This window comes from Dendrobates tinctorius, unplaced genomic scaffold (genome assembly GCF_039654945.1).
Source record: "Dendrobates tinctorius isolate UK_male_01 unplaced genomic scaffold, ASM3965494v1 ptg000326l, whole genome shotgun sequence".
In the NCBI taxonomy this organism is placed as follows: domain Eukaryota; kingdom Metazoa; phylum Chordata; class Amphibia; order Anura; family Dendrobatidae; genus Dendrobates; species Dendrobates tinctorius.
This window is the reverse complement of record NW_027361993.1, coordinates 5,810,337-5,823,034: the sequence shown is the minus strand read 5'-3', so window position 1 is coordinate 5,823,034 and position 12,698 is coordinate 5,810,337. Positions and strand designations below refer to the sequence as shown.

Here is a 12,698-nt window from a genome sequence, read left to right as displayed (position 1 = left end):
ATGGGACGATGTGGGATATTAGAGGTAGTAGTCCGGTGGCTCTGGCTGACGGGATGATGTGGGATATTAGTGGTAGTTGTCCGGTGGCTCTGGCTGTCAGGACGATGTGGGATATTAGGGGTTGTTGTCCGGTAGCTCTGGCTGACGGGATGATGTGGGATATTATAGTGAATGTGGCTATGCGGAGTGGGCGGGGCTCTACACTCAGCTTTATATATATATATATATATATATATATATAATCATTATAATTTGTTATAACTAACCATAGTTAGTTAATACAGTCATATGTAAAAGTTTGGGCACCCCTATTAATGTTAACCTTTTTTCTTTATAACAATTTTGGTTTTTGCAACAGGTATTTCAGTTTCATATATCTAATAACTGATGGACTCAGTTATATTTCTGGATTCAAATGAGGTTTATTGTACTAACAGAAAATGTGCAATCTGCATTTAAACAAAATTTGACCGGTGCAAAAGTATGGGCACCCTTATCATTTTCTTGATTTGAACACTCCTAACTACTTTTTACTGACTTCCTGAAGCACTAAATTGGTTTTGTAACCTCATTGAGCTTTGAACTTCATAGCCAGGTGTATCAAATCATGAGAAAAGGTATTTAAAGTGGCCACTTGCAAGTAGTTCTCCTATTTGATTCTCCTATGAAGAGTGGCATCATGGGCTCCTCAAAACAACTCTCAAATGATCTGAAAACAAAGATTATTCAACATAGCTTTTCAGGGGAAGGATACAAAAAATTGTCTCAGAGATTTAACCAGTCAGTTTCCACTGTGAGGAACATAGTAAGGAAATGGAAGAACACAGGTACAGTTCTTGTTAAGCCCAGAAGTGGCAGGCCAAGAAAAATATCAGAAAGGCAGAGAAGAAGAATGGTGAGAACAGTCAAGGACAATCCACAGACCACCTCCAAAGACCTGCAGCATCATCTTGCTGCAGATGGTGTCACTGTGCATCGGTCAACAATACAGCGCATGCATAACGCCTTTTTGTATGACCAAACAACTCAATCTTTGTTTCATCAGTCCACAGGACCTTCTTCCAAAATGTAACTGGCTTGTCCAAATGTGCTTTTGCATACCTCAGGCGACTCTGTTTGTGGCGTGCTTGCAGAAACGGCTTCTCTCGCATCACTCTCCCATACAGCTTCTCCTTGTGCAAAGTGCGCTGTATTGTTGACCGATGCACAGTGACACCATCTGCAGCAAGATGATGCTGCAGGTCTTTGGAGGTGGTCTGTGGATTGTCCTTGACTGTTCTCACCATTCTTCTTCTCTGCCTTTCTGATATTTTTCTTGGCCTGCCACTTCTGGGCTTAACAAGAACTGTACCTGTGTTCTTCCATTTCCTTACTATGTTCCTCACAGTGGAAACTGACTGGTTAAATCTCTGAGACAACTTTTTGTATCCTTCCCCCTGAAAAGCTATGTTGAATAATCTTTGTTTTCAGATCATTTGAGAGTTGTTTTGAGGAGCCCATGATGCCACTCTTCATAGGAGAATCAAATAGGAGAACTACTTGCAAGTGGCCACTTTAAATACCTTTTCTCATGATTTGATACACCTGGCTATGAAGTTCAAAGCTCAATGAGGTTACAAAACCAATTTAGTGCTTCAGGAAGTCAGTAAAAAGTAGTTAGGAGTGTTCAAATCAAGAAAATGATAAGGGTGCCCATACTTTTGCACCGGTCAAATTTTGTTTAAATGCAGATTGCACATTTTCTGTTAGTACAATAAACCTCATTTGAATCCAGAAATATAACTGAGTCCATCAGTTATTAGATATATGAAACTGAAATAGCTGTTAAAATTGTTATAAAGAAAAAAGGTTACCATTAATAGGGGTGCCCAAACTTTTACATATGACTGTATGCCCGGGCAGCGCCATGCTCTTCAGCTAGTATAAAATAAATAATAAATGAAAAAAAATCTATAATCTCAACACCCTAAACAAGGGTAGATGAGGAGGCGTATATATATACACGTGTCCTGAATCTTAAACTATTTAATCCTCGTGAGTTGTTCCTGCAAGCAGGCATTTGAAACTTGGGTTGTTCAAACACATTAATCTACATTCTTGCCGACCACAATTATTAGCTGTGTCAATACGTATCTCCTAATAGCAGTCACAGACAATTACTCCATTCACATTAAAACATCCCTAGCAGGCAGATTTTTCTAAACAAATTCCATCTGAAAAATCAAAAAAGTTACCGGACTCTTTTTTTTGTATTGTTCGGAAATACTGACAAGTCATAACAGATAAGAGGCAAAGATATCAGTCGATTCACTGCTAATAAAATACTCTCTGACACTAGTACTTCAGGATCAGAATAACTGCTGGACGACAGTCATGACACCAACTTCTACAGAAGGTGATAAAATATCAAGGTTGCAACTTTTGAGTATATAAAAATGATTTTTTACAGCAATGAGTGAAATTAAAATATATATATATTTTTTTTTTTTAATTTCACTCATTGCTGTAAAAAAACTATTTTTGGGGTGAGATCTAACTGTCAATTTTGACAGAAATTGGCATTTTTGCTGTATTTGTTATATAAAAATGATATTGAAAATGTTCGCAAGTCGAAGGGAATATGGGAAGTGCATTTCTACTAACCACTGTCATCCAGTCGGATCATATCGACCTGTAGTAAAATTGCAGCTAACTGTAGGCAATTCAGGGTTAAATTATAGGATACAATGTAGTACCATGTTGTTTAGCCTATTAACCTATGGCAACCATTACTTCTGACTCCATTGCAAACATAATTAAAAAGTATTGGCTTTTTAGCTGCTGCTTGACTCCAGCACACCACCACCTACCAGGGACAAGGTGTCCTATTTTCCTTATCAATTTTGCATGTTTTCAAGTTTGCTACCATTGCAGCACCAGTGGAGACCACATAAGTCTGCAGGTTTATACCACCACATGGAGAACATATTGACAAAACCAGCCCCAACATTCCTGTGGCCCCATAGTTACGGCATTGGCTGTTTTTATATGTTTGTTCTTGATACAAGTTACACCAGCAACGATGTGAGGATGATTTTAATAGTATTAATGCTATAGATTGACTACATTGCATTACCCCTCGTCATCTCCTTAATGTTGACTACACAAGAGTTTAATGAAACTCTTACCTGGGCTATTGGTTCGCCCACGTTGCCTTAAAAAAACTTAGCTCTTAAGTATATATATATTTATTTATTTATATATATACATATATATATATAAATCAATAAAAGGGCAGCACTACCAAAATTATACAATTGGTGCAAAACCTATTCAGCAGTGTCCAAACAGCCAAGTTAATAAGAGTAAAAAAAATAGGCAGCACTCCAAATTAAATGTGAGAAAAAAGTGGATACTTTACTGATCCTCAGGTGGCAATATTTCAACGGTGGCCCGTCTTTATGAAGCCTTTGACTTTTATATATATATATATATATATATATAATATATAAAGCTCAATGTGTGTATGTATGTATGTATGTATGTATGTGTGTGTGTGTGTGTATGTCCGGGATTGGCATCCGCACCGTCGCAGCTACAGCCACAAAATGTGGCACAGTCACACGTCTGGACCCCGAGAGTATCCTAGGCTATGTTGTGAGGCGAAATTTTAACCCCGCGCGTTCCAATTCACCAAACAATTTTGCCCCTATCTACATAATGGGGACAAAGTGTGTGCGTATCAAGCCCCGCCCCTCATTATGATGTCATAATGGTTGCCATGGCGACGCTGATGTCATCATAGGTTGCAAGCCCCGCCGCTCATTATGATGTCATAATGGTTGACTATGGGATGGAGGATGTGTGATGGGTATATGGGCACTGGACTATGGGATGGAGGATATGTATGATGGGTATATGGGCACCCGACTATGGGATGGAGGATATGTATGATGGGTATATGGGCATGGGACAATGAGATGAAGGATGTGTGATGGGTATATGGGCACTCGACTATGGGATGACAAATATGTATGATGGGTATATGGGCATGGGACTATGGGATGGAGGATGTGTGATGGGTATATGGGCATGGGACTATGGGATGGAGGATGTGTAATGGGTATATGGGCACTCGACTATGGGATTGAGGATATGTATGATGGGTATATAGGCACGGGCCTATGGGATCGTGGATATGTATGATGGGTATATGGGCATGGGACTATGGGATGGAGGATGTGTGATGGGTATATGGGCACGGGACTATGGGATGGTGGATATGTATGATGGGTATATAGGCACGGGCCTATGGGATCGTGGATATGTATGATGGGTATATGGGCACCGGGACTATGGGATGGAGAATAATTGTAATTTGCTATAACTAACCACAGTTGGTTACTATGCCCGGGCAGCGCCGGGCTCTTCAGCTAGTACATATATATACTCGCTATTTATCTATTATTTTTACTAGACAATTATAAGACTAGATATCACTCCTCCCAGTGAGGACCCCAGGGGACCCTAATGGGCGGAGGTGTGCAGCAGTTACTGTAAGGTGCAGCATCTGTTGAAGGTACATGAAACAGCTGGGTAACAGGTGAATAGGAGACAGATCTGAACCCAGGATTGAATTAACTACTCAGTAGTCAACAATGTAAAAAACACATAGGATTTATATTTAAAAAAAAAAGGAAAAAATAACTCAGACATAGTAATAAATTATATATATATATATTATATATATATTTAAAATTATAAAACTTAGTTTAAGATTTACTGTTAATATGAAGAATAATTATTAATAATTAATGTATAACAATTAATTATAATTTTCCATTCTTTATTTTTAAATAAACATATCAAAATAATAATAATAATAATAATAATAATAATAATAATAATAATAATAAATATAGTAATAAAAACATAATAATTAATAATAATAAAGCATACCATAATACTAGAAATCATAATTATAATACTAATAATAGTTATATTAGTAATGTTTCATAAATAATACTAATTTATAAATCCTAAAAATAAAACTGTTGGTTCTCAGTAAATTACAAATTTTGGCTTATAACACTAAATAAATAAATGAGAAAAACATATTTATCGTAAAAATAAATGGGCATCCTTAGTTTAATATATAAATTCTAAATGCACAACCATTCTTTTAATTTACTACCCGTAATTTTTATATACTCATCAGATTTTTTTTTTTACATTTCTAAATCTGAGCACGACAGTCATGTACCGATACGTGTGTAAATTTTGCTAAATACAAATTTTGATAAATTGGTTAATTTGCGTTACATTGTTTCACTATGGCGAATTCAGTGCGATCATAATGAAAATAAGCAAACACAATGCTTATTAGCGGGTAAAGTACATACTTGTGCACATTTTTGCACTCTTTCATTTCTTTTGTCATGATAGTCAGACTCTAAATCATTCCCGAAAGAAGCCTCTAATTTCCTAATCTCACGCATGGAAGCCTCTAAATGGCAACAGGTGTGAAAACCGCCCAATGACAGAGGCGGTTGTGGTCCGCTCAAGGGCATTTTGACAATTTCTTTTATATAATATATGTAATAAAATACATACAGGTAGAGAACCAAAATAACCTACCGTGTACGGCTGCATGGGGTCGCTTATATACAGCATCTTAATCTTCTTGGAATACAAATGCAGAAGGCAAGTGTCCCAGCAGAGCAGTCATGGGGTCAGTAGAATGCAATGGAGACTAGGTACGAAATGCAACATGTAGACAGTGTGCAGGTATACAACCCAGTGCATATGTCTTAGAGGATGCTGTGGTACATGGAAGCAGTTTGTTAGGTTTTTTTTCTTTTTTTTCTCATCTCCCTTGGTTCTGTCAACTAGCTGCATCCAACAACAAACTTGAGTCCACCCCCTTTCCTCATGACTATTCATTAAACCACCAGGCAGGCCCAGGCTTGCCCAGTGTTGTATTGGACTATACCATGTACCCAATGAGGGGGGGTTCCTATTCTTTAATATTACTAAAAGCAATGTATTTTAAGTCTCTAAAGCTGGATTTTTACACGCCGCTACATTATATGTCGTATTTAATGTGACCCTCGACTGTGCAACACATGGTGTAAAAATAAGGTATTAACAGAAGAAGCGTCGTTGGTTGGTTACTTGTCACCGTCGCGAAGGTAGCATCAATAAGTCTCATCTCCAAGCCAAGATTACAGGGACACAAAGTTTAACTTCATAACACAAGAAGTCCGCTGGATAATTCCCTGGGTTTACAGGTATTAATCTGTTGACATTCTGCATTTGCTGTGGTATTAACCTGCCTGAGTGATGTAGAAGGACAGATAAAATGCCGCCATCCAGGCGGAAATGCAGTGTATCGTTTTCATTTTTATTTTAGAGAATAACGTAATAGGTGGTGATGGATCCAAACTCCACCCGAAACCTAACAGATCAGGCGTGAATGTACCTGACTCCAGCATTCAACTCGCTTCTCGCCTTTCATCACCTTCACAGTGGTCCAGGAAGCTGAGATATCAGGTGCTTTTCGGTGCAGTCAGCCTTTGCTATCCCTACCCCTGCCTATGATATGGAGGACGGAATAAAGTCACCGGGGATCTTTTCTCCTTTTATCTGCTCTGCAGGGTGAAGGTGTCAACAACAGGAGTCTTCCCCTGAAGATCCGCTGCTTCGTTATTGACTACGCAACAAAGAAGACAATCGGTTGGCAGCCCTCTCCATAAAGATGCAAAGTCCAGAGATGCAAGGAACCCACCTGAAAAATGCAAAATAGGCAATGTCCAAATCTCAGATGAAGATATCAAAATGTGATTTATTCTGCCAAGATCATCATTGACACTCATAATAGGTCCTTGATAATGGCCTAATACAGGTGGAAACGTCACTGATGTTCTTGGCAGAATAAATCACATTTTGGTATCTTCATCTGAGATTTGGACACTGTCTATTTTGCATATGTCATTAGTGACTAAAGTCTTCTCCATCACAGACAGTATATCTACAGTAGGAGGACCCACGAACAGCTCCTAATATCTCAGAGTCTGGGGCTCCGGTGAGTATAAACTTAGGAATAGTGATGAGCGAATGTGCTCGGATAATGCCTCATCTGAGCACGCTTGGTTATTATCAGGGTATCTGGGAGTGCTCGTATATTATGTTCCAGTCCCTGCAGCTGCATGATTTGCGACTGTTAGACAGACACAACACATGCAGGGATGGCCTGCTTGTTATGGAATACCCATATGCGTTCAGGCTGTCTAATAGCCACAAATCATACAGCCGCAGGGACTGGAACATAATATACGAGCACTACAAGACACTCTGATAACACCGGAGTGTGCTCAGATAAGACGATATCCAATCACGTTCGCTCATCACTACTTAGGAACTGGCATTAGGGTGTTAACTGCTGTTGCACTGGAGTTTTCTTGTTTTATAGGGAATCTGTCACCAGGTTTTTGGCACCTAATCTGAGAGCAGCATAATATAGGGGCAGAGGTCCTGATTCGAGAGATATGTCACTTACTTTACTGCTTTCTGTAGTCTTGCTAAAATCACAGTTTAATCAGTAGATTATCATTACAGGACTAGTAAACCTGCTGCCATGTATTCTGCTTCCTGCTATGTGTAACCACACCCCCAACCACTTATTGGCAGCTTCCTGCCTATGCATATTGTGCATAGAAAGCATCCAATCAGTGGTGTGGGTGGGGTTATACAGAGCGCAGCATTCAGAGAACTGGTAGATCTGCTGCAGAGAAAACAGGGATTTCATCAAAACTGCAGCAAGCAGCCGAGTAAGTGATACATCGCTGGAATCAAGGTATATGCTTCTACAATATGCTGCTCTCAGATCTGGCAGCAAAAACTTGGCAACAGATTCCCTTTAAATGGAGTTACATTATGGTTTACGTCTAAATGCAGAGATATCTCCGGGATCCTCTATTCTATTTATTTATTTATTTTACTCATTTATATAGTGCCATTAATTCCACAGCGCTTTACAGACATTATTGGCACTGTCCCCAATGGGGCTCACAATCTAAATTCCTTATCAATATGTCTTTGGAGTGTGGGAGGAAACTGGAGTACCCGGAGGAGAACATACAAACTCCTTGTAGATGTTGTCCTTGTTGGAATATAAACCCAGGACCCCAGCACTGCAAGGCTGCAGTGCTAACCACTGAGCCACCATTTTATCTATGGAATATGATTTTTAAGGTTAACACACACATTGGATAGTTGTCAGATGCATAAAAGTCAGCTGACAGGTATCTCTCTCCACTCCCCATACACATGAACCCTCAGTCTGGCCAAGCATTCATAAGTTTTCAAAGACAGGGGAGTAAACTCCATGCCACACACTTTAGGATGGAGAACAAAAGATGCTTGGGTTTAATTTAAACTGACCGATCCTTATTGCCCCTAACATTATCTGTCAGAGCAGAGTCAGAAGTATTGTATATTCCTTAGCTGGTTAGCCGATCTCACCAAAATCGACAAGTTTGGACACCTTTAATGTTTATAAGAGTCTTCTGTCTGAAGCCAATGCAGACTCTAGTATTATGTTACAGCCAATGGCGGATCTTAATAGGGGCGGTCGCCCCGGGCCCAAGGTTTTTTGGGGGCCCAGGGCAGTGGCGTATCCAGGGGGGGCAGGCAGCAGGGGGGCGCAGTCGAGCCGCCCGGCCGCCTAATGCAGCGGTCCGCAGTATGCCAGTATCTCCCTCCCTCCCCCCCCCCGGCGGCTGTGTTCTGCCGCTACCAGTCCTGGGAGTCGGCGGTTCTCTGTGTCGGCTGTCAAGCTGACAGCCGACGCAGAGAAGGAGGCCGCGCCGACTCCCAGGCAGCAATTGTACTTGGCGTCTATAGACGCCAGTACAATTGAAGCTCTGACCGCCGGGTCAGAGCGACGTCAGCAGCGTGATCAGGTCATGTGATCACGCTGCTGACGTCACTCCCGGCGCCCAGAGCGAACGCTGGTGGTAAGTGTGCTCCTCTGTGGAGCTGAAGAACCACCGAAGATGGGGATGGGGGTTAATGAGCGGAGATGGGGGTTAATGAGTGGAGAGGGGGGTTAATGTGGGGGTGGGGGTTAATGAGTGGAGATGGGGGTTAATGAGTGGAGAGGGGGGTTAATGAGTGGAGATGGGGGTTAATGAGTGGAGATGGGGGTTAATGAGTGGAGAGGGGGGTTAATGTGGGGGTGGGGGTTAATGAGTGGAGATGGGGATTAATGAGTGGAGATGGGGGTTAATGAGTGGAGATGGGGATTAATGTGCGGGGGTTAATGAGTGGAGATGGGATTAATGTGGGGATGGGGGTTAATGAGTGGGGGGGTTAATGAGTGGAGATGGGGGTTAATGTGTGGGGGTTAATGAGTGGAGATGGGGGTTAATGAGTGGAGATGGGATTAATGTGGGGATGGGGGTTAATGAGTGGGGGGTTAATGAGCGGAGATGGGGGTTAATGAGTGGAGAGGGGGGTTAATGTGGGGGTGGGGGTTAATGAGTGGAGATGGGGGTTAATGAGTGGAGATGGGGATTAATGTGCGGGGGTTAATGAGTGGAGATGGGGATTAATGTGCGGGGGTTAATGAGTGGAGATGGGATTAATGTGGGGATGGGGGTTAATGAGTGGAGATGGGGGTTAATGTGTGGAGATGGGGGTTAATGAGTGGAGATGGGATTAATGTGGGGGGTTAATGTGGAGATGGGGGTTAATGAGTGGAAATGGGGGTTAATGAGTGGAGATGGGGGATTAATGAGTGGAGATGGGGGTTAATGTGTGGAGGGGTTAATGAGTGGGGATGGGGGTTAATGTGTGGGGGGATTTGGAGTGGGGGTACATAATGTGTGGGGGGATTTGGGAGTAGGGACGAGGGGTTATTGAGTGGGGATGGGGGGTACTTAATGTGTGTGGGGGATTGGGGATGGGGGGGATTTGGAGTGGGGATGGTATTTAATGTATATGGGGAGATTTGAGGACACAAAATGAAGAGTATGTATGAGGGCATGTATGAGGAAATAGTATGGGGGATGGGTGCAGACAGTAAGGGGTGCGAACGGGTGAATGCATGTGGACACAGTATGGGGAGTCGGGGATATGTGTGAGCAGACAGTATAGAGAGTGAGGGGGTAAATATATGAGGAGACAGTATGAGGAGGGAGGGGAATAGTGTGAGGAGACAGTATATTGCAGATATTTGTATTTAGGAGCATTATAATGACACTTCTATCTTTAAGGGGATCGTGTGGAGATTTGCTGCAGAAGACCGGAGAAGATGGAAGTCTGCAGAGACGAGATGTGGATGAGCAAACTCATCATGGGGTCTGGACAAGAAGAAGAAAAGGAGAACGACTCCAGAGATGACGTCATCTATAAGGTACCTGGATGTAAATATTATTTGTGATATTGACTAATTCTCATGTTTTTTATTTATGTCAGGAGCATTACAGGGGTTGTCCAGGTCTGTGCTGAGTCTGCAGACATTCTATGTGACTGCAGACTGCTGAATTCTCACAGAGCTCACTGAATGCTGTCAGGATTCTCTCGTGCTGGTAATTTACATACATGCGGTCACATGCTGACTAGACATGTGTGGCCTCACTCAATGAAAGTGAACGGAGCGAGGCCGGGCACGTCTAGTTGGAATGTGGCCAGAAGTATACAAATCACATACTTGTGCTGACATGACTGTATATCGGCAAGGGAGAATCCTAAAAGTGTGCGGTGCATTCGTTGTGAGAATTCAGAAGCTGCAATGTCAGGATTCAGCTTTGCAGGTTTCAGTACTCATCACATGGACACTTCACTCATATGCGATTTTCATAGTTATGGTCCTGTGACAACGAGCTTCTCTTCCTGCTTTCAGTTTTTTACTGAACATTGAGAGCATTAGGGAGAGCAGCTCGTGGGTACATGACTAACTGTGCAAGTCGCATATGTACTTGGGGGGGGGGGGCGCCGAACCAAATTCTTGCCCCGGGTGCCAGAAAGCCTAGATACGCCTCTGGCCCAGGGGCAGGGGCCCAGGGGCAGGGGCGGGCTGGGCCGGGTGGCAGAGAGGCAAATGCCCCCCGGACCGCTCCCCCAGCACCTGTACAGGGCCGGCCGTGCCCTGTGCTGTGACGCCGCCGGCAGCAGACAGCCGCCCGCGTCACATTCTATGAGGGGCCGGGAGCTGTGCACGGCCGTCACCTTGACGGCTGCTCAGCTCCGGCTGTACTTCTGGGTCAGATGTCGGGCGTGCGCGATGACGTCATCGTGCACGCGCCGACATATCCCGGAGGATGCTGAAAGCAGAGGCGCTGCTCGGGAGCGAGCCGGCTGTGAGGTAAGTATGGGGAACTTTTTTTATTTTTTTTTATTTATAAAATGAATTAAATGGGGGAGGGGGTGAGTGGGGGCTGTACACAATGAAGGAGGGGGTGACTGGGGCCTGTATATGATGAAGGGGGGGTGACTGGGGCCTGTATATGATGAAGGAGGGGTGACTGGGGCCTGTATATGATGAAGGGGGGGTGACTGGGGGCTGTATATGATGAAGGGGGGGTGACTGGGGCCTGTATATGATGAAGGGGGGGTGACTGGGGCCTGTATATGATGAAGGTGGGGTGACTGGGGGCTGTATATGATGAAGGGGGGTGACTGGGGCCTGTATATGATGAAGGGGGGGTGACTGGGGGCTGTATATGATGAAGGGGGGGTGACTGGGGTTGTACAGGATGAAGGGGGTGAGTGGGGGCTTCACAGGATGAAGGGATGAGTGGGGGCTTCACATGATGAAGGGGGGTGAGTGGGGCTGCACATGATGAAGGGGGGGTGAGTGGGGCTGCATATGATGAAGGGGGGGTGAGTGGGGCTGCACATGATGAATTGGAGGTAAGGGGGACTGCACATGATGTGGGGGTAAAATTAACTGCACATGATGATGGGGTAGTGGGGCTGCACATGAAGTTGGGGGGGAAGGGGACTGCACATGATAAAATGGAAGGGGGGATAAGGGGCTGCAAATGATGAAGCGGCACTGCAGATGAAGTGAGTGGGTGATAGGGGACTGCAATGGATGAAGTAAGGGGACTTCAAATTAAAGTGGGGACATTAAAGTGGATCCCCTATGGCCAGGATCACGTTGGGCGATTTTGTGCGTATTGGCCGTAGGCCTACAGCTTATGTGCAACGTCTTTTTAGGCCATGTCCACACGTGGTGGAATGGTGGCGGGTTTTCCGTATGGACCCGCAGCAAACCAAGTGCTGCGGTCCGTACGGCTGTCAATTCCCGCACGGGGACCGCAGCGCTCAGGTGGGAAGGGGGTACAGGGGCCCAGGTTTTATGAACAGCCCCGGGCCCATAGTCCACTTAATCCGCCACTGGTTACAGCAGTGCTATGACATCACCCATTTGATGGGCAGCCAATAGTATATATAGCCAGTCCCATTTGGCTACAGACCTTGGTGGGTATGGTACTACAAGCTAAATACAAGATGAATGACAAGGCAAGCAGGGAACAAGCAAAGAGGGAAATTCTATGCAGGTTCCCACCAATGGCCACTATATGAACGATGGGTCAGGCATGTTAAAATTCAACATTTTTTTCACATTACACCCACAGATTTAAATGTATTTTATTGGGATATTATGTGATATACAAATGCAAAGTAGCAAGAATTTCTGAAGTGTAAAG

General features: G+C 43.5%; 1 protein-coding gene across 5 annotated transcripts in view; it reads right to left on the bottom strand.

Annotated features, from left to right (window-relative positions):
- TP73 (tumor protein p73) overlaps window positions 1-12,698 on the bottom strand; it is a 187,916-nt gene that overhangs the window by 150,706 nt on the left and 24,512 nt on the right. Inside the window, exon 1 of one of the 5 annotated variants that reach the window (XM_073561714.1) lies at window positions 5,617-5,837. The exons of the other annotated variants lie outside the window; for them this stretch is intronic. Coding sequence (XP_073417815.1) covers window positions 5,617-5,652 — 36 coding nt within the window. The 5' untranslated portion in view covers window positions 5,653-5,837. Of the gene's footprint in view, window positions 1-5,616; window positions 5,838-12,698 lie in introns of those variants that run through there. 5 annotated transcript variants of the gene reach the window in all.